The following is a 22,532-nucleotide window of genomic DNA, read 5'->3' on the forward strand; positions in this document are numbered from 1 at the left end:
CAGTTCAGACAGCTTTAAATATCCCCAAGGGGGCAATTCATTTGTAGCATTACCAGTCCATACATCCATACATTACAGCAGACAACCAATAATTAGTTAAGTCAAAGGAAACATATTAAAGGCATGGGGCAGTTGGATGGACAAGTTACAATAAGAACCATATAAATACATAGGATTATAGCAATAAAAGCCCAAAAATAAGAAACAATAAATAAGAACAACACATCTTAAAATTCCTCTAAATAGAAGTCATTTAAAATAGGTATGGTCTGTGTTCAGCAGCTTAACAGCAGAAGGGATAAAGGACTTGGAGTAACAATTTGACATTGAGCTCTTTTTTTTTTTTTTTCTCGGGATGGCACGCTTCTGCAAGAGTGCAGCTGAAATAATCCTACTCTGCACTTCAATCCTCCAGCACAGCCTACGGGGACTCATTTCCATAATATCAACACCCCCACTGTAGTACTGTGCTATTGCATCAGACCCTTCAAACTATTAGCTAGGTTAGCACCAAAGTCAACCAGGAGTGTTATGGACTGAAACTGTGTGTTGTATAATATCATTTGCAGGAATCAAAAACCTTTGGGTTTGCGTTAAAAAAGAATAACTAAAGAAAATAAAGCATTAATTTTCAAGTAGGGCGACCATCCAGGTGACCCCCTTTACGAGGGACTGCACAGCATTTTGATCCCTCGTCCCACATATTGAGACGATGTCCCACATTTTCATTGGCTCTATTTTTCAAAAGTCAAACCACTGCAGGACAGATGCTTTTTTTAAAAATCTGGCTTTTATGCAATGGCTGTGAAGAAAGCAGGGAAGGCTGTCTTCACGGGGCTGCGTTCACTTTCAAACTGAGCACACGTGGGTCAAGTGCAGGTTAACATTTCACGGCGAAAGTCACAATCTATGCAGATTTAGGCGGAATATGATGGAAACTACCACAAAGATAAGGAAGAGCAGCTACAACAAAGACAGTGAAACTACTTATAAGTCTTTATAAGCCGGTGGAAGGCGATTCTCAGAGTTTTTTGTGAAATTTGCCGGTTGCTTTTAAATTTCACACGAAGGGGGAATACGACATGAAGCGACACAGTTCATGCGAGTCTAACAAGAAACGTGCGGCTCAAAAGGTGATGTGCAGATCTATGGATGCATTCGGGCAAAGCATAGAGATGTTACAAGATAAGGGGCAGAGTAGAAATGCTTATTATTTAAGTTAGATAGACATTATATCAACATTGTAGACTACCTCTCAGTCTTGGTAACGTGTCCCACATTGTCCCACACAAACATACTCTTTGTCCCACATTTGGTTTGTTGGGATCTGGTCACGCTATTTTCAAGGATAATGAGGCTTCTGTTGTCACTGTACAGAAGGCCACAAGCCCAAAAGCCTCAGTGGCAGAAGGCTGCTATGGAGATAGCCTTGGGAGGAGATAATTAAAATAGTAGCACCTATGGGAGGTCCCACCTGTAGGGCTGAGAGGGAGCTGCTTTCAATGCAGCAGCCCTGCGGAGAGCTCATCCGAAATTAATCAAATCCAGCATGAAGGCAGACTCAGTGGACCGCGGTGTAAGGAGATGGACTGTTGATGCCGCAATGTGCTTTACATTTCTGTCACATCTGCCCCTCTTTTTATCTCTGAGACTCACCACAGCTGCCTTGTTGTTTTTTTCACTTAAGACGTAACAACTCTCCGGAGATAGGACTGCATGCATATTCGTGGTGTTTTCGCAGGTGCAACGTGAGAGGGTAAGAGAGGGTGACAGTGCAACAAAACCAGTCATGATTTGAGTGTTTGAAATACAGAAAAACTTTATTGATGTTCTGTATGCCTTCTTCCAAACTGATCTACAGTAAGCTATGTTGCACACAGATTTAAATTAGCAGGGATCACACCTTGACACACACACACACACACACACACACACAAACACACACTCATACACAGGCACTCACAATTATTCCTTCCTTATGAGTGTGTGTGAAAACATGGAGGACAGCAGTGGACACAGCAAGGTGGAGCAAGACAATCACAACCACCTCCTAAATGTGACATTTAAGCAAGGTGGCAGATGTCTTACAACTAAATGCTAAACAAGGACAAATGCACAACTGCTCTATGGTTGTAGGTCCTAAATTTCATTTGACTAAATTAAATCCCACAGGGAATTTCAAATATTTCAGAGGTAATCTGTACGACCTGTTTTTCAAACAGATGTTTCCGTTACCATCCATTCAAATTCCATATATAATATAGAATAAGGCCCCTATTCAGAAACAGCACACTTTTTTTCTTGATGGCTAAACTGGCCTCAAAGCTTGTGCCTTGGTTTTCCCTGTGTGCTAGGCTCCTGATGATTTGTATTTTATGTAACCACAATTGAAGCTGACAGGGCCCCGCAGCTCACAGCATGTCCACTATGTTCTCTACTTGCTTACATAACTGTTTACTACTGTTGCATTGACAAAAGCAAAAAAAAGGAGGACAGAGTTCTTGTAAGGCTTCTTGTTATGGTTGTCACTTGATACCAAAAATAAAATCATAAACTGGCAATAAATAAAAACCATACATGTCACAGAGAAAGAAAAAAAAAACAGCTACTATAATGCACAGACATTGTTTTAAAACAGTTTTAGATGTGTAAAATCATTCTGGTTAACATTCTGTTGTCCAAATGGAGAGGCAAATAAATAAACTGTTAGTACAGTACATGTAACACTAGTGTATGCTATGGTTCAAGCCATGAAATAAAGGTATACCTTCAATATTTGAAGAAGCCAATATGCAAGGCACAACAACTGGCTAAATTCTTGAAGCTTTTCAAAAATATCAGCCGTCTTTCATTATTATAAAAGAGAAGAAATTACAATACAATGCAAAAAATGAATTGCAGCTGAATCCCAGTGTTTTGACTGTGGACTAAAGTCTGTCGGTCCCACAGGGGCCAAAAGCCTCAACAGAGAAAGTGGTTGGAGGCTGTTACGTACTGGGACGCTTAACACTGGTTGTTTAAAAACAGCATGAGCAAACTATTAAAGAAAATAATGTTGTAATTCTCAAATTATTTTTGATTCACAAAACGTTGACTTTAAAGTCTTTGTGGTTCATTGTTCAAATTTGTAAAATTACAGACATACATTACAATTCCATATTAAGTGCTTAGAAACATATAATAAGAGTCTGAGGAAGACCAGATAATTGGGATTCAGCTGTAAAACTGTGCCAACTTTATGGAACAACAATGTGTTAAAGGGCAAGTTTGAGATTCTATCTCCTCATTGATTATTCGTCAAACCACATTATTTTGATGCCAGCAATATGGATTTTGACAGTAGCTGACTATTAGCTTAACATTAAAGGGGTACTCCAGAGATTTAGATCTGTATTTATATAAAGTTTGTGGACTTTGGAGACACATTAAAAAAAGAATAGTCTGTTTCTATGTAGCAGAGGCCGAGATATCCTGTCTTTCAGTCCCTAGCATGTAGTGCGTCACTGTTATTGCTAGTAATGGCTAACCTGGCTGAAGGAAACCAAATTAAGTTTACCGACTTGTCGTACAGGAATGTGGTCAACTCGGGTGTGACGTCATTCCCAGCTCCGACTTCCGATTTCCGAGGTAAAATGAACGCAGCTTTAGATCATCTCTGCCTAGCAAACACCACACCCCCAGTTTTTTAACGTAGGCTTTCTGTTAAATCTGTGATTTCCAAATTGAGATAACCTTGATGACATCACTATGACATCATCAGGGTTATTTTGTCAGACTGGATAAAGCTCCTCCAGAGCCACAGAAGACATTAAACAACCTTTTTAACAAGGTGAGTAGCACGGACCATGAGGAGTGAACCGAGCTTGATGTGTAAAATCAGCGGAGTGCTCCTTTAAATGTTCGTAATAACAAAAAAACATTTATGTCAGTAGTAATATCATAGAAACTTAACAATGTCTTGGTCAGTGGCCAATACGACAATAAGTCTCAAATGTGCCCTTTAATAGAGTATTGATTTCTGATTGGTGAAAGGCCATTGATTGATGCTGGAAGCAGTTAATAAACAACATCTACTCACACAGTTTTGAGTGCAGAAATTCAGTCTCTACTGTAGGTCTGTCACTGCTGTATCATCATATAATACAGACTTTAATTCACTTATTGAAAATACCTCAAAGGCAGAATCAGGCACTAGATAATTTGACGGTGGCTGGACTTTATCTTCAAGGGCTATCTAAGTGTAACTGATTAGCTAGCCTCCTGATATGTACCTTGAAATTCTCATACAAATGTAAACATTCAATGATATTGCACTCAAGCAGCGTACTAACATGCTGAATAATGTGTCAGTACACGTACTTTTATACTCATAATAAAGTGCTTGGATGTAAAAAGTATTTGAGCAGGAAAAAACGTTCACCATTCCGTCATCAAATTTTAGACAAAAACTTCCACAGGTGGAACCGCGCCACAGCAAAATTAAACCATGGTTTCGAGTGTAAGCCATAAACAGGGCATCTCAAATGAGTTACCTGAAGCAAAAAATGCAAATACAAAGAGGCAAAGGCTCTGTGTCGCTGTGATTTGGTTTCAGTATTTACATCCGGAAAATGTCAAACAATCTTCCCATGCTCTCTTGCCTGCAAAAAAAGAGAAGAACATACACAAAGTATTAGTTGATAGATGATTTCTTTTCCAAAATAGCCAATTATGAATCTCTTTTCTATATGAATAATTTAAGCAGGCGGTTATATATTATCAAGCTGTTTCAGTGGTGGATGAGATGAAGAGGCATTCTCCTCTCATGAGACTATTTCTCCTGCACTCCAACAGGCCTCAGAGGTGGTGAATGTACTTAAACTGAAATTGGATATCACACAGCTGCGGTGCAGATATACTGCCTCTAACTCATCATCCATTTGCACTTCGCTCCATCAGTCCATTTACACATCTATTGATTCTTCCATCCCTCACCCTGTCTCGCACACTGACCTTGTCGCTGCTGGTGGAGTGTGTCGGGCGTGTTTCTCCTGACTCCAGGCTCAGGACAGACAGGCCGGCGTCTATTAGTTCCTCTTTGTAAGAAAACCAACATTAGTTTCGTTATAAACCATCCAGATATAGAAGAAAAGTAAGGGCCGTTGAAGCTATTTCGTACCTGTGTTTGTGTTGCTGATGTTGCACTTGGCAAGCTCTACAGGCTGGACAGAGCTCTCCTGTAGAGAGGCACAGGCTTTTTCAACCGAGGGGGTGCTGGGAGCTGTGGAGAGGGCGCTGTCTTTTTTACTACATTCAGTTTCATGCGCCTGCTGCTGGGCAACAGGAGAAGCAGACGGACCACCTCCCTCATCCTGAGGACCACCGTCGTCCTGCTTGGCACTTTCAAGAGGCTGCTGTGGCCCCTGCACTTTGTGTTGGTTTTTTTTAGGTGAGGAAGCTTTTGAGGATGTCGCACTTCTTGATTCGGAGTCCTGAGAGCCTGTGGTTTGCTTTGTGTGATGGCCCTGGAGGAGCTCCTCTGAGAAGCGTACTTTCTTCTCCGAACCCCGAGGCGACGAGTCCTCTGCCGTCCCCTGAGTGGGGGGTGCGTCATCTCTCAGTGTAGCCATGGATCCGCTACCTTCCTCAGATGCACTGAGTGAATCTGGGCTGGGCGACAGCTTCTTTTTCGAGTCCTCATCTTTCTGATCTTCTCCATCCGTGAAGCCGTCGAGTTCCTCCAAGAAATCCTCTAATGTCGTGTCAGGAGACTAGAGGATGAGATTAGACAAACAAATCATTTTTTGCATCTTTAGTAACATTTATGGAAAAAGTCATGTTTACGCTCACACAGGTTCGATATCTCACCTCTAAGTTCTCTCCGTCTTCATTTGCCTGCCATCTAAAAAAATAAAGGGATTCTTATCAAAACCGATTCTGTAACATTTTAGAAAAATTGCGTTGTAAATATGTTATTCTTTTCTGCAATACCCTATGCAATTAACAGTAAACTCTATAGAAAGGCTAACGAAATAAATTTGACAGTTTGGGAATTATTTGCTTTCCTGCCGAGAGTTAGATGAGAACATCGATACCACTCTCTAGCTTGGCTCAGTCCTGGGATAACAAAATACTGATTAAACTAGAATTACCACCTTGCAGTTGTATGCCTCTGCAGTTCACATCCACATCTGCTTTATCCTCTTGGACATTTGTGTGAAATTGTCATAATTAGCATATGAATTCTTGAGTTATGGACTAAAACACATGTTTTGACCTTTGACCACCAAAAACTAATCCAAGTCCAAGTGGATGTTTGTGCCAAATTTGAAGAAATTCCCTCAAGGCGTTTCTGAAATATCGCGTTCAAGAGAATGGGATGGACAACCCACCTATCCCCGGCACGGAGGCATAATAAAACAAGATATAATGTGTTAATAAGGGAGCTTTACAGATACTAGTAGGTGGATTTTGTTACCTTTGTACAGAGCCAGGCAAGCTGTTTACCCTGTTTCCAGTCTTTATGTTAAACGTCTTCTAGTTGTAGCTTCATATATAAGATTGATACTACGGCATGTACAATATGAGAATGGTATTGCCAGTCTGAATGCTGTTTTGCACTGCCCCCTGACCCTTACACCGAGACACACGGAGAGGAAATCATCTAGCACATTACACTCTCACACTAAAAGGCTATAATGCCTCACTTCCAGGTCGGTGGCCTTGTAGCTTTTTGAGATTATGAGCTTATGTAATAACACACCCTGAAAGCCTCCTCACCGCCAAGCACAGTAGCTTGTTTCAGAGGAAAAAAATGAATACAGTGAGACACCAATGAGGCCTTCTGGGTTATTTAGTCAGCTGCCACAACTTCTAAATCAAGCCTCATGACATCCGGGGGAATTTGTACATTAGGGCGAAGTGCAGGAAAACAACAATTCCCACATTCGTTTCACGTATTTCCCTTTAGTCAGAGTATGTTTTCTCGTTGCACTTAATTGAGGCTGTGGGGAGAGTCATCCCATCGGTTGAATCAACTTTAACATCAGGTTGCTGTGTGCGTGGCACTAATGTAGATGATGTTTAGCTGTTACTGACCTCCTGGCTCTCCCAGTCAGACGATCTATGCCTTTTGCTTTACTGCTCATCACTAGCACGTTTTTAGCTCCCTTGTCTTTGCCTCGCTTCTCGTGACCTAGGACAGAAGAATACTGAAAGTTTAAGTCACAATTAAATTACATTTTACATAAAAAGCCATTTCTAATTTCAGCAGTACATCTAGAATTGTTTCTTCGCTGTGCGGGCTTAAATTTCTTTAAATATCAGGAAAAAAACTATAATTTTCGAGCAACATTATCTGCCTTTCTCTCTCTATAAGTTTAAAAAACAATGAATTCAAGGTGTTTTCACTTGTAATAATTAAAATAAATCTGCCAATGGAAAAAGTGAAAATTCTCTTGGTAAGATTTCTTGAAATAAGATGTAATATTTAGGCTTTTCAAGATAAAAAGAGATCTTCATATTAGCTGAGAAAACTCATTTTGAGCTATATTTCACTTGTTTTTAGGGAGTGTTGTGTGTCATAATAAGCCTGTAATGCTCAAAAGTAGTATTTCTTTCACTTGTATGCATGCATTTCTCACTGAAATGTTACTTGTTAGGTGAATGTGTCTTATATTAAGTGTTATGGGATATTATGACTAGTAATCAGACAGATATACTTCGTAAGATTTCACATTTTTGCAGTGAATCCCATATGAATTATATCCCACACCGATATTCTGTTTCAACATAAAAAATATCAAACTATAGCTGCAAGATGCTCTCAGAATGCTGTTTCAATGAGACTTCAGAAATAACATAAAATTACAAAAGTGTGTACGCTATATGATGATTTTAAGGCACTAAACGAACATACATAAATAATATTTTAATAAATAAGTAATATTTCAGTGTGGGTTACTGCACCTGCCCTGGACTGTCCTTTTCTAGCATTTCGTCCACCTAGAATAAAAAAAAAAAAAAAGATTAAATAAAAAAGACCAAGATAATGAAATATGTCATGTTATTGTTATTATCACATTGTGATGTGAAAGGTCTAATTCTTCGTGTTCTCAGTTTGGACTGCGTGAATGTCTCACCTCTGCTGGAAGGCCCCCAGTCTCTGTCAGGGACGGATTTGTCTGAAAACCTAAAAGACAGAAACACAAACCAATGTACCAGCAGTGTCTTAGTCATGTCTCAAAATCACTTTTTGTTCAGGTGACATAACAGCCCATCTCCGCCCCATCAACGGGCTCTTCTGACATTCAAGTATCATTATTGTACATTATGTAAATTTGTAGAATAAGTGAGAGGTTTTGCTCCGTGAGTCACACCCTTGCATTTGCACATCCAGTGAAGCCATCTACATTGTTGAGTAGAAAACACATTTCCTCTTCTATTCTTACTCGAGGGGCCTTGTTTAAGCCTCGCCAAATAAGGCAAGGTATTCCATCCCTTATCCCGAGCTAAGAATAGCCGCTCCTCCCTTGTCTCTTTACATTTTGATGCCTCCTTAAACAGCACATTCATTTACTCTGCAACTCTTTGTACCGCGGCCTGGTTTGTTTGAAATCTAACAAACACTTCAAATGAATGGGCTGCATTTCTTCCCTCCAGTCAGTTGTCTTCACAGTGCGAGAATGCATAACAGGTTGCCCTAACATACTATGACATAACTCTTCATAAAATGATACAATTCACCTAAAACCTAATTGTTTGGTGATGCAATAATTTATCCACATCCTGTGACTTCATGAGATTTAGTCTTGTGATCATGTGGGAGTTAAGGGGAGTGGGAGTCGTCCCAGTACCTCATCTAATGGATTCTTCCACTGAATAATCTCACATGAAAGATGCAGGATGTTCTTCACGGTTAGTTTGTTTGTTACCTACAGCTGCATTAAAGTGAATGAAGCTTTTCATTAACTTCAAAAGTAAAAAAAGGAGGAGAGAAGAAAATAAAAAAAAGTAATAGTTTGATATTTTTGGGAAATATGCTTACCGGGTATTCACCTTTCTTACAGAGAGTTAGATGAGAAGATCGATACCACTCTCAAGTTTGTTAAATATGAAGCTACAGCCAGAAGACAGTTACTGTAGTTTAGATAGCATAAAGACTGGAAGCAGGGGAATTAGCAAGCCTGGCTCTGTCCAAAGCTAATTTGTCTGCCAGCACCTCTTAAGCTCTCTCACTTGTATCTCGCTTTTAAAGCTGTTGAAAAGAAAAATCAGTAAAAAATGTAACTTTGTGGCAGAGCAATAACGTTAGTTCCAGAATGTGAATTCCCGTAAAACCACAAATCGTCATTTTTACATTCTGTTTGTGTATAGATTAAACAAACAGAACACAACATGTTCATTTGTGAGCTTTACAGGTGCTGGTACGTAACGTTAGGCATATTTTTAAACTTTGAACAGAGCCATGACAGCAGTTACCAGAGGTGGGACCAAGTCATTGTTTTGCAATTCACAAGTAAGTCTCAAGTCTTTGCACTCAAGTCCTGAGTCGAGTGCCAAATCAAGACAAACAAGTCCGAAGTCAAGTACCGAGTCCTAAACTTTCTATTTGCGTTTCTGTATGTAATTTTTGACCCGCATGTGTTGCATAATTTTTTCCCAACAGGCGCTCAGTAACGTAACATTATTTCTTCATGGTTCTCTCCTGCGACTTGATTGGATGCTGTTGAATTGGTTCAAACAAAGTGGATCTGGGGAATTAAGTGTCGACTTGCTGGGAATGAATAGCGTTAATGTTAGTTGATTCAAATTAATGAATTCGTGGCACACGTTTTAAATAACATACTTTTTAATTTTTGGGCTTGGGGGGAATCTATCAAGTATTATCAAGTCAAAAAGTCATTAGTGTTAAAGTCCAAGTGGAGTTGCAAGTCTTTTTTGATTTTGTCAAGTTGAGTCTAAAGTCATCAAATTTGTGACTCAAGTCTGACTCGAGTTCAAGTCATGTGACTCGAGTCCACACCTTTGGACAGTTTCCAGTCTTCATCCTGCTTCCACTCTTCATGCCAAGCTAAGCAAGCCAGCTGCTGATGTACAGAGATGAGAGTGGCATCAATCTACTCATTAAGTCTCAGCAAGAAAATGAATAAGTGTATTTCCCAATATGTTGAACCATTACCATAAAAAAAACATTAACGGGAGGATTATTAGTCAAGATTATTAAATTACATGATGTGAGGTTAAAGTGAAACAATGAAGAATCATCTTATTTTAGAACAAAGTGTATACCTAAGGGGATTGAAGACTAGTGGTTAGATAAGTAGATTTATTCTTAACTGGACAAATAACACTCTCCTCTGTGCTCAGTCAACATTTCCAAGAATTGACTTCTCCAATATAAAAATAGAGGGAGCCAATGAAATATCACCCGGAGGGACAGCTGTAGGAAATCTAAGACATCAGCAGATGAAGTGTGTTGGGAGGGCTGAGTGCTAAAAAGTCTTACATGTTCTCAGTTTTGTCCACGTCCCACGCCCGTCTCCACTGGCCCTTTGCGTTTTTGTGGCGTGCCACTCTCTCCCTGTCGATCTGCTCGCGCTCTTTCTTCCACCGCACGTACTCCTCCTGCTCCTCTTTCGACGTGGGGATGTTGAGGTCTGTAAAGGCCTGCAGGCTTTCAGGATCCTGAGCAGACACAAAACAGTTTAGTGTGTTTTTAATGCATGAAGTAGCCCTCTTAATGTAGATTCATATCAGGTGACTGTCCACTCATCAGTAATGAAGCACTGGCATTGAAACGTGACTAAATCAAACACCTGCAAGCGCCACGTTATAATACATCTGAAGCATCGCCCTTCACACTAATCAGAGCAGTGAAGCTCGACAATAGCCTCGCATTAAGCACGGCTGCTCATAAATCAAGAACAGATTCTCATCTCTAAACAAATATTTAAACAGCAACAGGGCAATATACAGATCAGTAGGGTTAAAGCAAACAAGGGTATTTCTCGTATCTTCATGCATGCTACTTTACTGTAAATGCCAATCACGGTATCACTGTACATACTGATGAGTGTCTGTTCATTCCAGTTACCCAGCCATTTGATTACAAGAAGCTTCTTGTTTGTCTACCGTGATGACTACAAGGCAACACAATCAAATTCTTTGAGACAATATTCCAGGAACAGTGCACAGTGTACAGTAAATGCAATTAGGTCCCCTTCCTCCATTCCCCTCTTAAACTGTTTATTGATCTATGTGATGAGAGCAGAAAGGATTGCTTGCTAACACTAAAGAGAGATGTGATGCAGGCTCTTTAACACATCAAAGGGGACAGAGGCCGTGTGCTCTTGTTACAAAGCCCCGGAGCGAACCGGCACTACAAACACCGCTGTGCTCCGGGGGAAATCACATAAAAGACCGGGAACTCTCTGAGTGAAAGTGCTCATCAGTATTTTTCAACAGCAGGAGGGAGATGATGTATAGAGTTGTGAGTACAAAAAAACAATCTATGACAGAGAGAGAAACAGCTCAGTGCCGGTAAGAAACGAGGATGGGTGATGTTTTCCCCTGAGGTGTGGCCCAATCACAGCCAAATAAACATGTTGCCTTCCTGTGTACAGTTATTGGAGAACATGGCATCTGTGCTCATCCCTCTGTTTTCCACCTCCTCTGCCCTCCCTCCCCTCCGGGCCCCCCGGAGGACATTTGGGGCCACAAGGGACGCTGCTCTCGCATGTTCCAACAGGCCGTCGCCTGCTGACACTCCAGTCGCCCTGCTAATTAGCACTTTTCAATTTCCTCGCCTACGTGAGGCCTCGCAGGGAGGTTGTCAGGGGCCGGGTCAGGTAGGGAGGAAAGTTACATTGAGTGAGTCTGGCCGGTGCTGAGAGAGAGCAGAACTCGGGCTCAGACATGTGAATGCAAATAAGAGGAATAAGAATGATCATGCTGTTATTCTCAACCGCGTCCTCTCGTCCTCCAAAGCTGCACTGGTTTAAGCCTGAAAATGCCAGAAGAGGTTTCCCGGTACATTTGTTAAACAAAGCAGCTAACAAAAGCCCAAGGGCTGTCTGACCTTTACCCCCTTTACACAACACCTAAAAAAAAACACTCAGCAGGCAAGGTACAGAGAGGCAGAGACGCATGAACAGCATCACTTGTCATGTGGCGTAGTCGGCTGGCCTTTGAAGCCCGTCCTCCCTGCCTCCCTAGTTAGCCTGTTTGTCGCACGCCCGATCTGCGAGACAGCTGTGAGCTACTCCAGAAACGTTAACACGCGAGCCAGCGGGGGGCAGATGGGGACGAGCACTAGAAAAACGGGGGAGGGGGTGGCGTGCTTGGCAACGTGTTGTGCCTGTCTGCATGTGAGCGTTTGTGATGAGGAGCACATATTTGCATTTCTCTGTGTTTTCATGCGCTCACATAGTGCCGCTCATTTGGAAACCTTGTATTTCACATTTGTTTTCATCTCAGTGAAACATGTGATCACTGTGAGCTGGAGATACAACAATTTCTCAAATTTCTGAGCTGGGTAACGTATTAGAGATAGTGACAATATGCATGTTGATGTGTCGTGTAGGTTTATGTGTTACCTGGCATTGCTCTGAAAGCCTGTGATCCTCGGTGTGCTTCTGCCCTTGTTTAACCCCATCCTGTCACAGAGGAGAGAAAAAAAAAGGAAGATGAACATAACAAACAATAAGGGTGACACAGCAACTTGTTGCCAGCCAATTAAACATGGTTGTAAAAGAGTCACCTTACTGCCGCCATAAACAGTGAGATCATATCAAGCCAGAGCAGAAACTCATCCATTGAGAAAGATTAAGAGGCCAACACTGTCCCCAAGTGGACTGATGGTGCTACAGCATCATTCGGCACTTTGTATCTCAGTTTTAAATGTCCGCTCTGCTATGAGGTCATCAGAGCAGAGAGCAGGTGGTTGAATTTCAGTGGTTTGGAAAATGAAACTCCTCGTATTGCAGGTGGAGGATTGTGTGAATTTTGTGTTCAAGGGTATTTCTGACTGCGGAGTTGTACTCCGGTGAACACAGTGGATGAGTCATGTTGCCATTAACAGCAACACTTGTATGAACAGCCGAGGGGGGGGGAACGACGGTAAATGCTGGAGAGAGTGGTCTGGTGTACCTACAGACAATGACACATACGCACACTCTGCTACCCACACCCGAATGCAGCATGGGTTATAGAGCGGTGCAGGAATGAGTCCTAAAACCTAAAACCCTGAAATGAGTTAGCATTTTAGCATTTCCGGTTCCATTGTCTGGAAGTCAGTGGTTTTTTTTAATGGGTTTTTAGTTAGATGCCTGAAGTAAGGTCTGTGGTTAACACAAGCTTAAGAGATTTTAACGTTTTGATACGATATAAAAATGCATCAGTAAATATCCCACTCGTGAATTTTCAAGCTTCTTTACGTCTTTAAAAAGGCGGTTGCTAACAAGTGGCTAAATGAGACTACTAAACGCCATCACCCCGACTTGTCCGCCTTTGGAGCCTTATGTATACTCGCGCTTATGCGACCGTGGTGTAGATCGTTTATAGCCTAACGTTAGCTTTTTACTTCTGTGATTGCATTTACACTTCAAAAATCATAAAAGTGGTGTTCATTTGTGGAGATAATGTTATGGAACAAAACGTGGAAGTATCATAAATGTGTGTTTGCCACAGAGCTTATTTTCCATAATTATCCAAAACCTAATGAAAAAATCCCACTGGCTTTTTGACGGGGGAACCAGGGCGATGCTGACTTCCTGGTTGGCCAACAAAAATATGTCATCCCTGTACCACTCTATACACAAACAAAAAAGACCCCTAGAGGTGTAAATCACAAGTTTCATCACAAATAAAACAACTAAGATATGATTTGGCAATTGTATTACCGGGCTCTTCCAGACAAACGATTAATTATTTTTAATAAAAACAAAATCAAAAACATAAACTTCCTGTTGTGCCACGTTTCTCATGTTTATTGTTTATCAGTTAAGAATTTCAAAATAAGGGTGTATCTTAAAGATCCCATATTGATGTTTTCACTTTGCATTGAAATATTGGATCGTTGATCATTAAATCCGAATCGATGGATTACACCTCTACTGACGACCTTGTTTCTTTTCTTCTTCCTCCTCTCACTCCTTCCTCCTCTCCCTCTCTGACCCATTCCTGGCACCTTGCCAGGCCCGTTTCTTTGGCAGCATAATGAGCCTTTTCAGAGTGAGAAGGCAGCCGAATGTTAATTAGATCAAATCGGTCCTTTCAGGATGGTGGGAATGAGGAAACAATCGTGCCGGAGGAGAGCAGACCACTTAAGGTTCCAGAGAGGAGAAATGGAGGCTGGAAACAGACGGTGGGCTGCCAGCAGTCTCTTCCTCCGCCTCCTTCTTTCCTCCCTCCCTCCCTCTACATTTCCTTTCTCCTGTCTCTCTGTCTCTCTCGTGAGTGTGAACTTCCAGGCATTACAATCTGCTTGGGACACTGCCAAATAACCACACCCCTCTCACAGTGTCATTATTTATTTCCAGAGTGACACACTCATTAGAAAAATATTCAGAGGCAGGGGAAACCATATGAATATGCAGCTTATCATGGATTTGTTCCATACAAATATTTCATGACATTTTCTCCTCCCATCAACACCCTATTGTTGATTGAGTTTTTCCCCGCAGCTCTCATATACCATGATACTGGTTATGTAAACAGGGACCACGTGGAAACCAGTTCTCTGGGATTCACAGATGACTGGGTGCACTGGAGCGCTGGCTACCGTTCAAGTGCTGATTCAGTCCACATGATAAATAAAGGGGGACAGACCAAGCGGGCCAGAAATAAAGACAAAGAGAACAGCGAGTTCAGCCCATAGATTTAGTGCACATTAACTCAGACGGGCCAGTGAGCAGCGCTCGGTGTATCAGTCAATCAGAGGTGGATGTATATATATATATGTACATATTTAGCAAGAGCCTCCAATAGCTTTGTGTCAGGAGACCGCTCAAGCAACCAGACTGTGTCTGTGTTTACAGTGGTGAGGATCAGCTGTCTGTGCTGTGCATAAACTCATTGATTGAGCAGCTTGTGTGTGTGTGTGTGTGTGTGTGTGTGTCAGACTGAGGCAGAGCAGCTGTTCCAGAGTTTCTGCATACCCGGTGGGGCCTAAGTTCAATGACAGTGTGGCATTTCGCAGCCTAGCCGGGGGTACTGCATTTGCACGGGTCTCTGCCCATCTGCATTAAACATGGGATCTGAGACCTACAGTATACAGTGGAGCTATTGATGTTAAACATCTTCGATCTCATACTACCAATAACAAGGCCTTTTGTGCAGTCAAGAGCTATTAAAGCATTGATCTATCTTTCATGACTCTGGAGGGACTCTGTGAACTTTACATCCCGTTCCACACGCCCAGGCATCTACACCCAGAGGTTGAGTGATTTTTCTTCGGCTAAAAATACAACAAAAGCTCCTCAGAGGGAGAAAGGAAGATAAATAGACATCAGACACTGAGTGGGATTACACACAAAAAAAAAGTAGAAGCAGTCATCCAGGCCTTTTGAAGGTTTGGTTCTACAGCGCATCTACTCAACCAACAGCTCTATTAGCAGCCCCCCCTCCGTTAATCCCACCCCAGTCAGCCACAGCTCCAGTCCACCTCCTGTCCACAATCCATTGTGCTCCATCACTGGAGGGGTGTGGCCAGCCGACATGTCTGACATCTATGTAAAACACGTCGGTGCAGCACGGGAGAATGAACAAAGGGGTAAGAGAGGGTGGAAACAGACTGGAGAGGGTGCATGCCGGGTTTTAAATGTGTATGATCAGTGAAGTGTTCACTCTGTGTGTGTGATTCAGACCTGTGCTGCTGTGTCTCTCTTTGTCATGTGAGGTGGCTGCTTCCCCCTCCCCGCTGACTCCAAACACCTCGCCTGTCCGTCATCTGTAGGGCTCTTGACGTCCGCAGGGCCCGGCCTCTTCTCTGGCCTCTCGCTCACCACCCGCTTACCCTGGAGAGACAGTTACTCGTATTAGGGTATCACAACTGTAGCAATGTGCATGTGCTGTCCTTATTAGCACAAGAAATATTAATTTGAGGGTTCAAATTACTAATTTGTAATACAACATTTTTCATTCATGTGCACAAATCAGAACATTTACCACTGACACCTGCTGGCCTCTACAGACACATTCATGGACAGAGGATTTTTATAGTTCTGAAACCTAAGATTTAACCCCTTAAAACGTTGACTGCCTGCCTATTCTGTCTTTCAGAGGTTGTTGCAGGCTGAGTTTTCAAGCTAGAGTGAAGCGATAAAGTTACGCTAAATATTGGTGAGGAAAAACTGGCATGGTGATTTTCAAAGGGGGGATTATTGATCATTTTTTTTATCAATTTTCGAATGGTAAATGGTTACATTTATTTATGATTAGAATGACTTGACACACGGTGCTGAGCTGTATCTCAAATTCATCTTCAGGTTCCCATCTTTCAGATGATGTTCACCACTTCTATGTGGCATCTACTGTTGACTATTTGCCCCTGAACATCCCCTCTCCCCCAACCCTACCCTCTAAAAAGGAGGGCAGAATGGTAAGGGGTTAAACCAGCAGCTCTCTCACAGCTGCACATTTATAGCCATGCTAGCGGCGTGTCTCTTTGGATAACTATGTCAGTCACCCGGTCAGATCACAACGCTTCAGTCCACCAGAATGAAATATCTCAACAACTACTGGAGGCATTGCCATGAAATGTGCATCCTAAATGACTTTGGCCATCCCCAGTACTTTGGTTTATGACCAAATACCTGAAAAACGAATGACATTCCCATCAGCCTCAGTTGTACTTGGTGTTTACTGCTAATTAGCAAACGTTAGCATGCTAAAGATGTTGAACATGGTAAACATTACTTGCTAAACAGCAGTATTTCAGCATTGTTATTAGCGTGCTGATGTTAGCATTTAGCTCAAAGCACTGTTGTGGCTCACAGAGCTGCTAGCAGGGCTGTAGACTCTTAAGTCTAGTGGACTACTCTCAGAGCTTGGTTGAGCAGGAAACAGGCATATTTAGCCTATTTCTTATATTTAACATATTTTGTTAACTAAACCATGAGTAAATAGATTCATTAGAAAGTTGTGGTACTGACGACGTAACCATACTCTACAGAAATCTAACATGCTTTGAGCTTTGGCCGAAGCCAAGCACTGAATAGTGTATAATACTGTATTATATCTAAATTAAACACTAGAAACATAAAATCGTGAAATATTAAGAAAACATTTGGGGAAAAGTGAAATAAAGCAGATACGGCAATTTTTTTCTTGTAAGCTGAACATTTTCTCACAGTGCCACCAAAGCTTCAACCATGGTTCAACAGTATATATGTATATGTAGGTCTTGTTAATAGTTCATATTAGCCTATATAATAATCATAATATTTTCAATTCAGTACCTTCAAACTGTGTCTGTTGTCTGACCTGATCAGCTCATGGAGTAACGTCTACACTGTATATCCATCATTCATTAGTGTACTTATTGATTTCAATGAGGAATTGCTTTTGTGTTATTCTTTCATTTATTACAGTAAACAGTAATGCTACAGCGTTTGTTATTGTAGTCTCCTATATTTGTCCTTGTCGCTTCAAGTGGAAACTGGTACTGCAGTCAGTGCATTTACCTTCTTGCCAGCCATGGTGACCATCAGCTGCTTCCTGTGGCCTCGGCCGGCACCCTGCGGAGGACCTTCCCCCCCCTTGTCCGGCCCGGCCTCCTGCTGTCCTTTCCCAGCTGGTGAACCGCCGCTGAATGGCTTCGTCACCACCACGCGACTATCCTGCTCCAAACCAAAGACACAAACATGTTATACAATATTCATAGTTTGTAGCATCTTTTTCCAGCAGAGCAGCGTTTTGAGGCATCAGTCAGTCAAGTATTATTACACTTCTTAAGCCCGTCACCTCATCTTGAGAAACTCACACTGGTGGACTTGCTGATTGTGATGGTGAGATCCTCAGCTTTGGCCTTGCGGTTCTGCAGTGACATTCCTTCCTCTTCTGCCCTTTTTCTGTCCTCCTCCACCTCCTAAATGCAACTCAATGAAAACAACAGACTAATCAGGAAGCCAGAAAGAGCTGCAGGCTTTTCACAGAAAAGACACATGCCCCCAGACTGAAATGTTGGACTCCACAGAAACCTCTCTGCCTGCAAGCACTTGTCCTTACCTTGTGCCTCTTCATGAGCGCTTCATTCTTCCTGCGGAGAGCCTGGATCTTCTTGTCCAGTTCCAGGTCCCTCTCATGATCCCTCTTGGGCATCATGTCACTGGGGGTCTGGGAAGAGACACATCGGATCACTGATACAATAAAAAAGTAACGTCACGTTTAAAAATTAGGCCTACGGTGCTCAATTTTTCTTTAGTGCATCAGCACAAACTTTTTAATATTTTTAGCTTTTGGGCATCATATGAATTTTGTGAACACTAGTGTGGTACCTGAGTCTTACAGATACGAAAACAAAACCTTTTTTTCAACTTCACTTTGAGAAGCATAAACTTTATTCTACAAAACTTTTGTTTCACTTTATAAAAGAAGCCAAGAAGTAGTGCAACATTTTGATTTAAATAATTAACCATCTGATTAAAGAATAAAACAATGATTACAAATCTGACCAGACATTGCATGCGGTACTTGAGGGTTTTCAATACACCGCTGACTGTGCGCTACGATAACACACAGCACTAACACATCCTCACACCCACCACAGATGGAGCATTCATTACGAAGCTCGGTTACACAGGGAGAATGCATATGCGGAGCAATCCTAAACATCCCAATGCGGTCAGCAGGGCATACCTCCTCACACGACACGAGACCCCGTACCTAAAAATCCACATGTGCTCATGGATAAGCAACGAGGTGCGTGTTAACACTTCCTTTCATGAAAAATCTCTCTTTAACATACTGCGAACACGTGCAAGAGAGCTGCTGAGTGGAAGAAATGTGCACAAATATTAAAAAGAGGAAAGATTAGGATAATATTACAGAATGATAATGAGGAGGAATCAACCATGCCCGACACAGATCTCATTTGCTTTAGCCTGCAGCAACTTAATGTTCCCTCTCCAGTCTGGTCTGTTTGGTCTTTCTGAATGTGTGAGTGGGGAAACTGTGGTTCTTTTACCAACTAAAGGGCACATGTCTCAGACGACTGGTGAATGAGGGACTCCTCTCTGCAGCATGAAGGTTTAGGAGAGTAATGCCACCTTCTTTAAAGACTAAGATTACTAGAGAGTGAGGTCGGGGGCATGACATGTCAGAGATGCCATGAAAGAAGAAGCTGCCCTTCATAGCCTGTTTTAAAGGAACAGTGCAACATTTTGGGAATGTACTTATTCACTTTCTTACTGAGAGTTAGATGAGATGATTGATCAGACGTAACTTCCTGAAGTCTAGTCATCACTGTGAAGTTGACAGCCAGCAGCAAGCAACTTACAATGGGTTTATTGTTTTGGATTAAACAAAATAGATAATTTGTGATCTTTAAAGGTGCTAGTAGATTGATTTTGTTGCATTTGGACAGAGCCTGTGAAAAATAGCTGTTTTCCCCTGTTTCCAGTCTTTGTGCTAAGCTAAGCTAACCGGCAGCTTGCTACAGCTTCATGTTTAACATACAGAAATGAGAGCGGTATACATCTTCTAGTCTGATTCTCGGAAAGAAAGCAAATAAGCGTATATTCCAAAATGTTGAACTATTCCTTTAAATTGGTACACCAGGGTACATGAAATGCCAGCACGAAGACTGGTCACAAGCAGTGGGCAACCACCGGGTCTAAAAATGAAGCCAATGTGGAAGTGCCTTAAACTTGCAGTCTTTCTAACAGCCAGCAGGGGGCGACTCCTCTGGTTGCAAAAAGAAGTCTGATTGTATAGAAGTCTATGAGAAAATGACCCCTCTTCTCACTTGATTTATTACCTCAGTAAACATTGTAAACGTGAGTTTATAGTCTCAATCGCTAGTTTCAAATCTTCTTCAATACAGCATGATGTTCATTTAGTAAATTATGGTCCCATTTAGAGTCAAATAGACCATAAAGCAGGGTATGCTTCAGGGCGTGGCTACCTTGTGATTGACAGGGCGCTACCGCGACGTTGTCTGGTCTGAGAGTTGTCCGTGTTCTCGTCTTAGAACTTTAACCCTTTCACAGTGTGTTTTCAGTTCATGAAAGTTAATTATAACCTTTTCGGTCGCCTAAAAATGTCTTATTCAGCGTTCAGTTGTACTTAGATCCGCCCTCTCATGTCACTTCTGGTTGCAAAACACCAAGATGGCGACGGCCAAAAAGCCAAACTCGAGGCTTCAAAACGGCAGTCCACAAACCAACGGGTGACGTTATGGTGACTACGTCCACTTCTTATATACAGTCTATGGTCACAAGGCAACTCCTACCTCATATAAAATGCAACATATTGTTTCAAAGACACTTACCAGAGGCAATTAGACGATACTAATAGGAAAAAAAACATTTCTATTCTCAAGCAAACGGTTCACTTGCACTCAGCTTGTAGTTTAAGCTTGAAGAAGACACCAAAATGTAAGTTTTAACAGATGATAGACAGTGATGGACAAATATGCGCCAAGAACTTTGAAAAGATGGAATCAGAGATTGATGTTTGCTTGTTGCAAGCCAGCGCCTAAGGGGACGGCATTTGTCTAGATACTGTCACAATGTTTTCATTAAGCACACAAACAACAGCAGTCTGAGAATACTCAATGAAAAACAATCATTGTAACTCTTGACTGAATCATCTAGAACAAGTGTTTCCCACTTTGAATCAATGCTGGCATCACTTGTTATTCACAGCCGTGGGGGAAGTGACAATAGAAAAGTTTCCACTGCTGCTCGTTGAAACTGTGAAAACACATAATTAATTTTGAAGTATCCCATTCTCCACACTTGGTAGAAAAATATTCGGAAGGGGTCAGACCTTCTTGACAGAGACAGGAAGTACATGTGTCAGTCATTCTCCACCGTTGCCCCAGTGACGACAACAGAGTCGAAGGCTGCTTCTATGTGATTTTACTAGCACCGAATGATGACTCACGGCTAGCAAGCGCACAAAGACCATCACAATGGGACTGCGAGAATTTCTTTAGTGCTTTTCCCATCGGCGCCACTGTTACGCCTGCAAAGACTAGCTGCAGCTGAGATGTTATTGACTGGATGTAAGGTGTCAGCACAGACTTTTAGTCAAATAACAAAAAGCAACACATCCTGAATGCAGCGTGTAAATCCCGCAAAGACACAGTGAGCACGAGTAAAAGTTGGGACTCACTCAGAGAAGCGGCAGACTGGAAAGTGGTTACCTCACAGCTTCTAGTTGTCAGGGTATCCAAACACAACAGACCATGAGGACATACCACCAAGAATAGGCGCAAGGGAGAGACACGCTGCCGAATCTGAATCTCAGCGAGGCCAATGGCGGAGTGAACACCGACCTCCACAAACCGAAAAGTGGGGAGACTCTGTGTGGGGACGGTACCCCTCTGGGTTCGGCCAGCCAGTCCTGTGATAGTGCAGCATACATACACAACCACAAAACACACAGAGACAGACGTTGTGGGTCTGCCAGCGGACGGCACCCATGCCTGGACAGGCAGGCGAAAGGGAGGAGTGGGGGGGGGCTGCAGAGAGAAAGCTGCCAAGGCTTCCTCCCCACCCAGCGTTCCTGCCACCTACAGGAGCACCAACAGGGGAGAGAAAGAGCCAGAGACATAACTGAAACGCTGCATGTAGCCACAGCTAAATCTGCGACAGAGCTGAGGAGGAAGAGGGGGAACCTAACACCAGAGAGAGAGAGAGAGAGAGAGAGAGAGCAGGAGAGTGTGGGATGAGAAGGAGAGAAAAGGCACTCACGGGTCTTTCCATGTCAGCGGTGAGAGCTGGGCTGGGTCCAGGCACGAGGCAGCCGAGGCGGCAGAGAGGGCTGCCTGGAGTCGACGATCATGCCTCGATTACAATGAGCCAAGTTGGGCAAGCAGCCAAGACGTCTAACAAATGCACAGAGCTCCCCTGTTAACGGATTTCACAGCACCCATCCGCCTATCCTCTCCCCCCCCTATCTCTCTCTCTCTCTCTCTCTCTCTCCAACCCTCCCACCCTGCTGCACATATGCTCCCTCACTCCCTCTCGCCCTCTCTAAAGCACTTGCTCTTTCCCCTCCTCACTTATCCTCTGCTCAAAGCATGCTAGTTATATCCCCTCCCCACATACACCCACTAGTAAATTAGCGCTATTGCTTAATTGACACTATAATATATTTTTCTGTGTGTTTATATGTGTCATCATATACTTGGTAGCCACAGCAAATCTATACTATGACTTATAATTTTTTTTCTTTTACGTATTCAAATGTTAAAGTGGCAATCTGATAATATTTGTAATAATATGTTATTATAGAATCTGATTGATTATTAATTTATCTTTTCTTTCTTTTCTAAAGCCATGGGTTTATAGATATATAATAGGGATGCACCGATCCAACTTTTT

The 22,532-nt window shown here is 42.3% G+C and overlaps 1 protein-coding gene across 3 annotated transcripts; it reads right to left on the reverse strand.

Moving 5' to 3' along the window:
* Positions 1 to 1,730: 1,730 nt before the first annotated feature.
* Positions 1,731 to 22,204, reverse strand: ccdc9b (coiled-coil domain containing 9B). 3 transcript variants are annotated; one of them, XM_074660792.1, is made up of 14 exons: positions 21,900 to 22,197; positions 18,208 to 18,315; positions 17,963 to 18,067; positions 17,664 to 17,819; positions 15,846 to 15,995; positions 12,576 to 12,635; positions 10,487 to 10,665; positions 8,121 to 8,170; positions 7,948 to 7,983; positions 7,078 to 7,174; positions 5,848 to 5,881; positions 5,159 to 5,750; positions 4,993 to 5,075; positions 1,731 to 4,640 (listed from the first exon to the last, which is right to left on the reverse strand). In XM_074660792.1, exons 1-14 carry the CDS (start codon positions 21,909 to 21,911, stop codon positions 4,614 to 4,616), a joined length of 1,689 nt encoding a protein of 562 aa, XP_074516893.1. In that variant the 5' UTR covers positions 21,912 to 22,197; the 3' UTR covers positions 1,731 to 4,613. The 3 variants fall into 3 exon arrangements, with proteins under 3 accessions (XP_074516893.1, XP_074516892.1, XP_074516891.1); XM_074660791.1 differs by lacking the exons at positions 1,731 to 4,640; positions 21,900 to 22,197 and adding an exon at positions 21,319 to 21,833 and having other exon boundaries at positions 4,753 to 5,075; XM_074660790.1 differs by lacking the exon at positions 1,731 to 4,640 and having other exon boundaries at positions 4,756 to 5,075; positions 21,900 to 22,204.
* Between the last annotated feature and the right edge of the window lie 328 nt (positions 22,205 to 22,532).

The sequence above is a fragment of the Sebastes fasciatus genome, chromosome 15 (assembly GCF_043250625.1).
Source record: "Sebastes fasciatus isolate fSebFas1 chromosome 15, fSebFas1.pri, whole genome shotgun sequence".
NCBI lineage: Eukaryota > Metazoa > Chordata > Actinopteri > Perciformes > Sebastidae > Sebastes > Sebastes fasciatus.

Coding starts and splice junctions, on each gene's coding strand:
- ccdc9b (XM_074660790.1), bottom strand. Junction 7,175..7,947: donor AAAAGGACAGTCCAGGGCAG/GTGCAGTAACCC, acceptor CTTCTGTCCTAG/GTCACGAGAAGCGAGGCAAA. Junction 5,882..7,077: donor CTGACTGGGAGAGCCAGGAG/GTCAGTAACAGC, acceptor TTATTTTTTTAG/ATGGCAGGCAAATGAAGACG.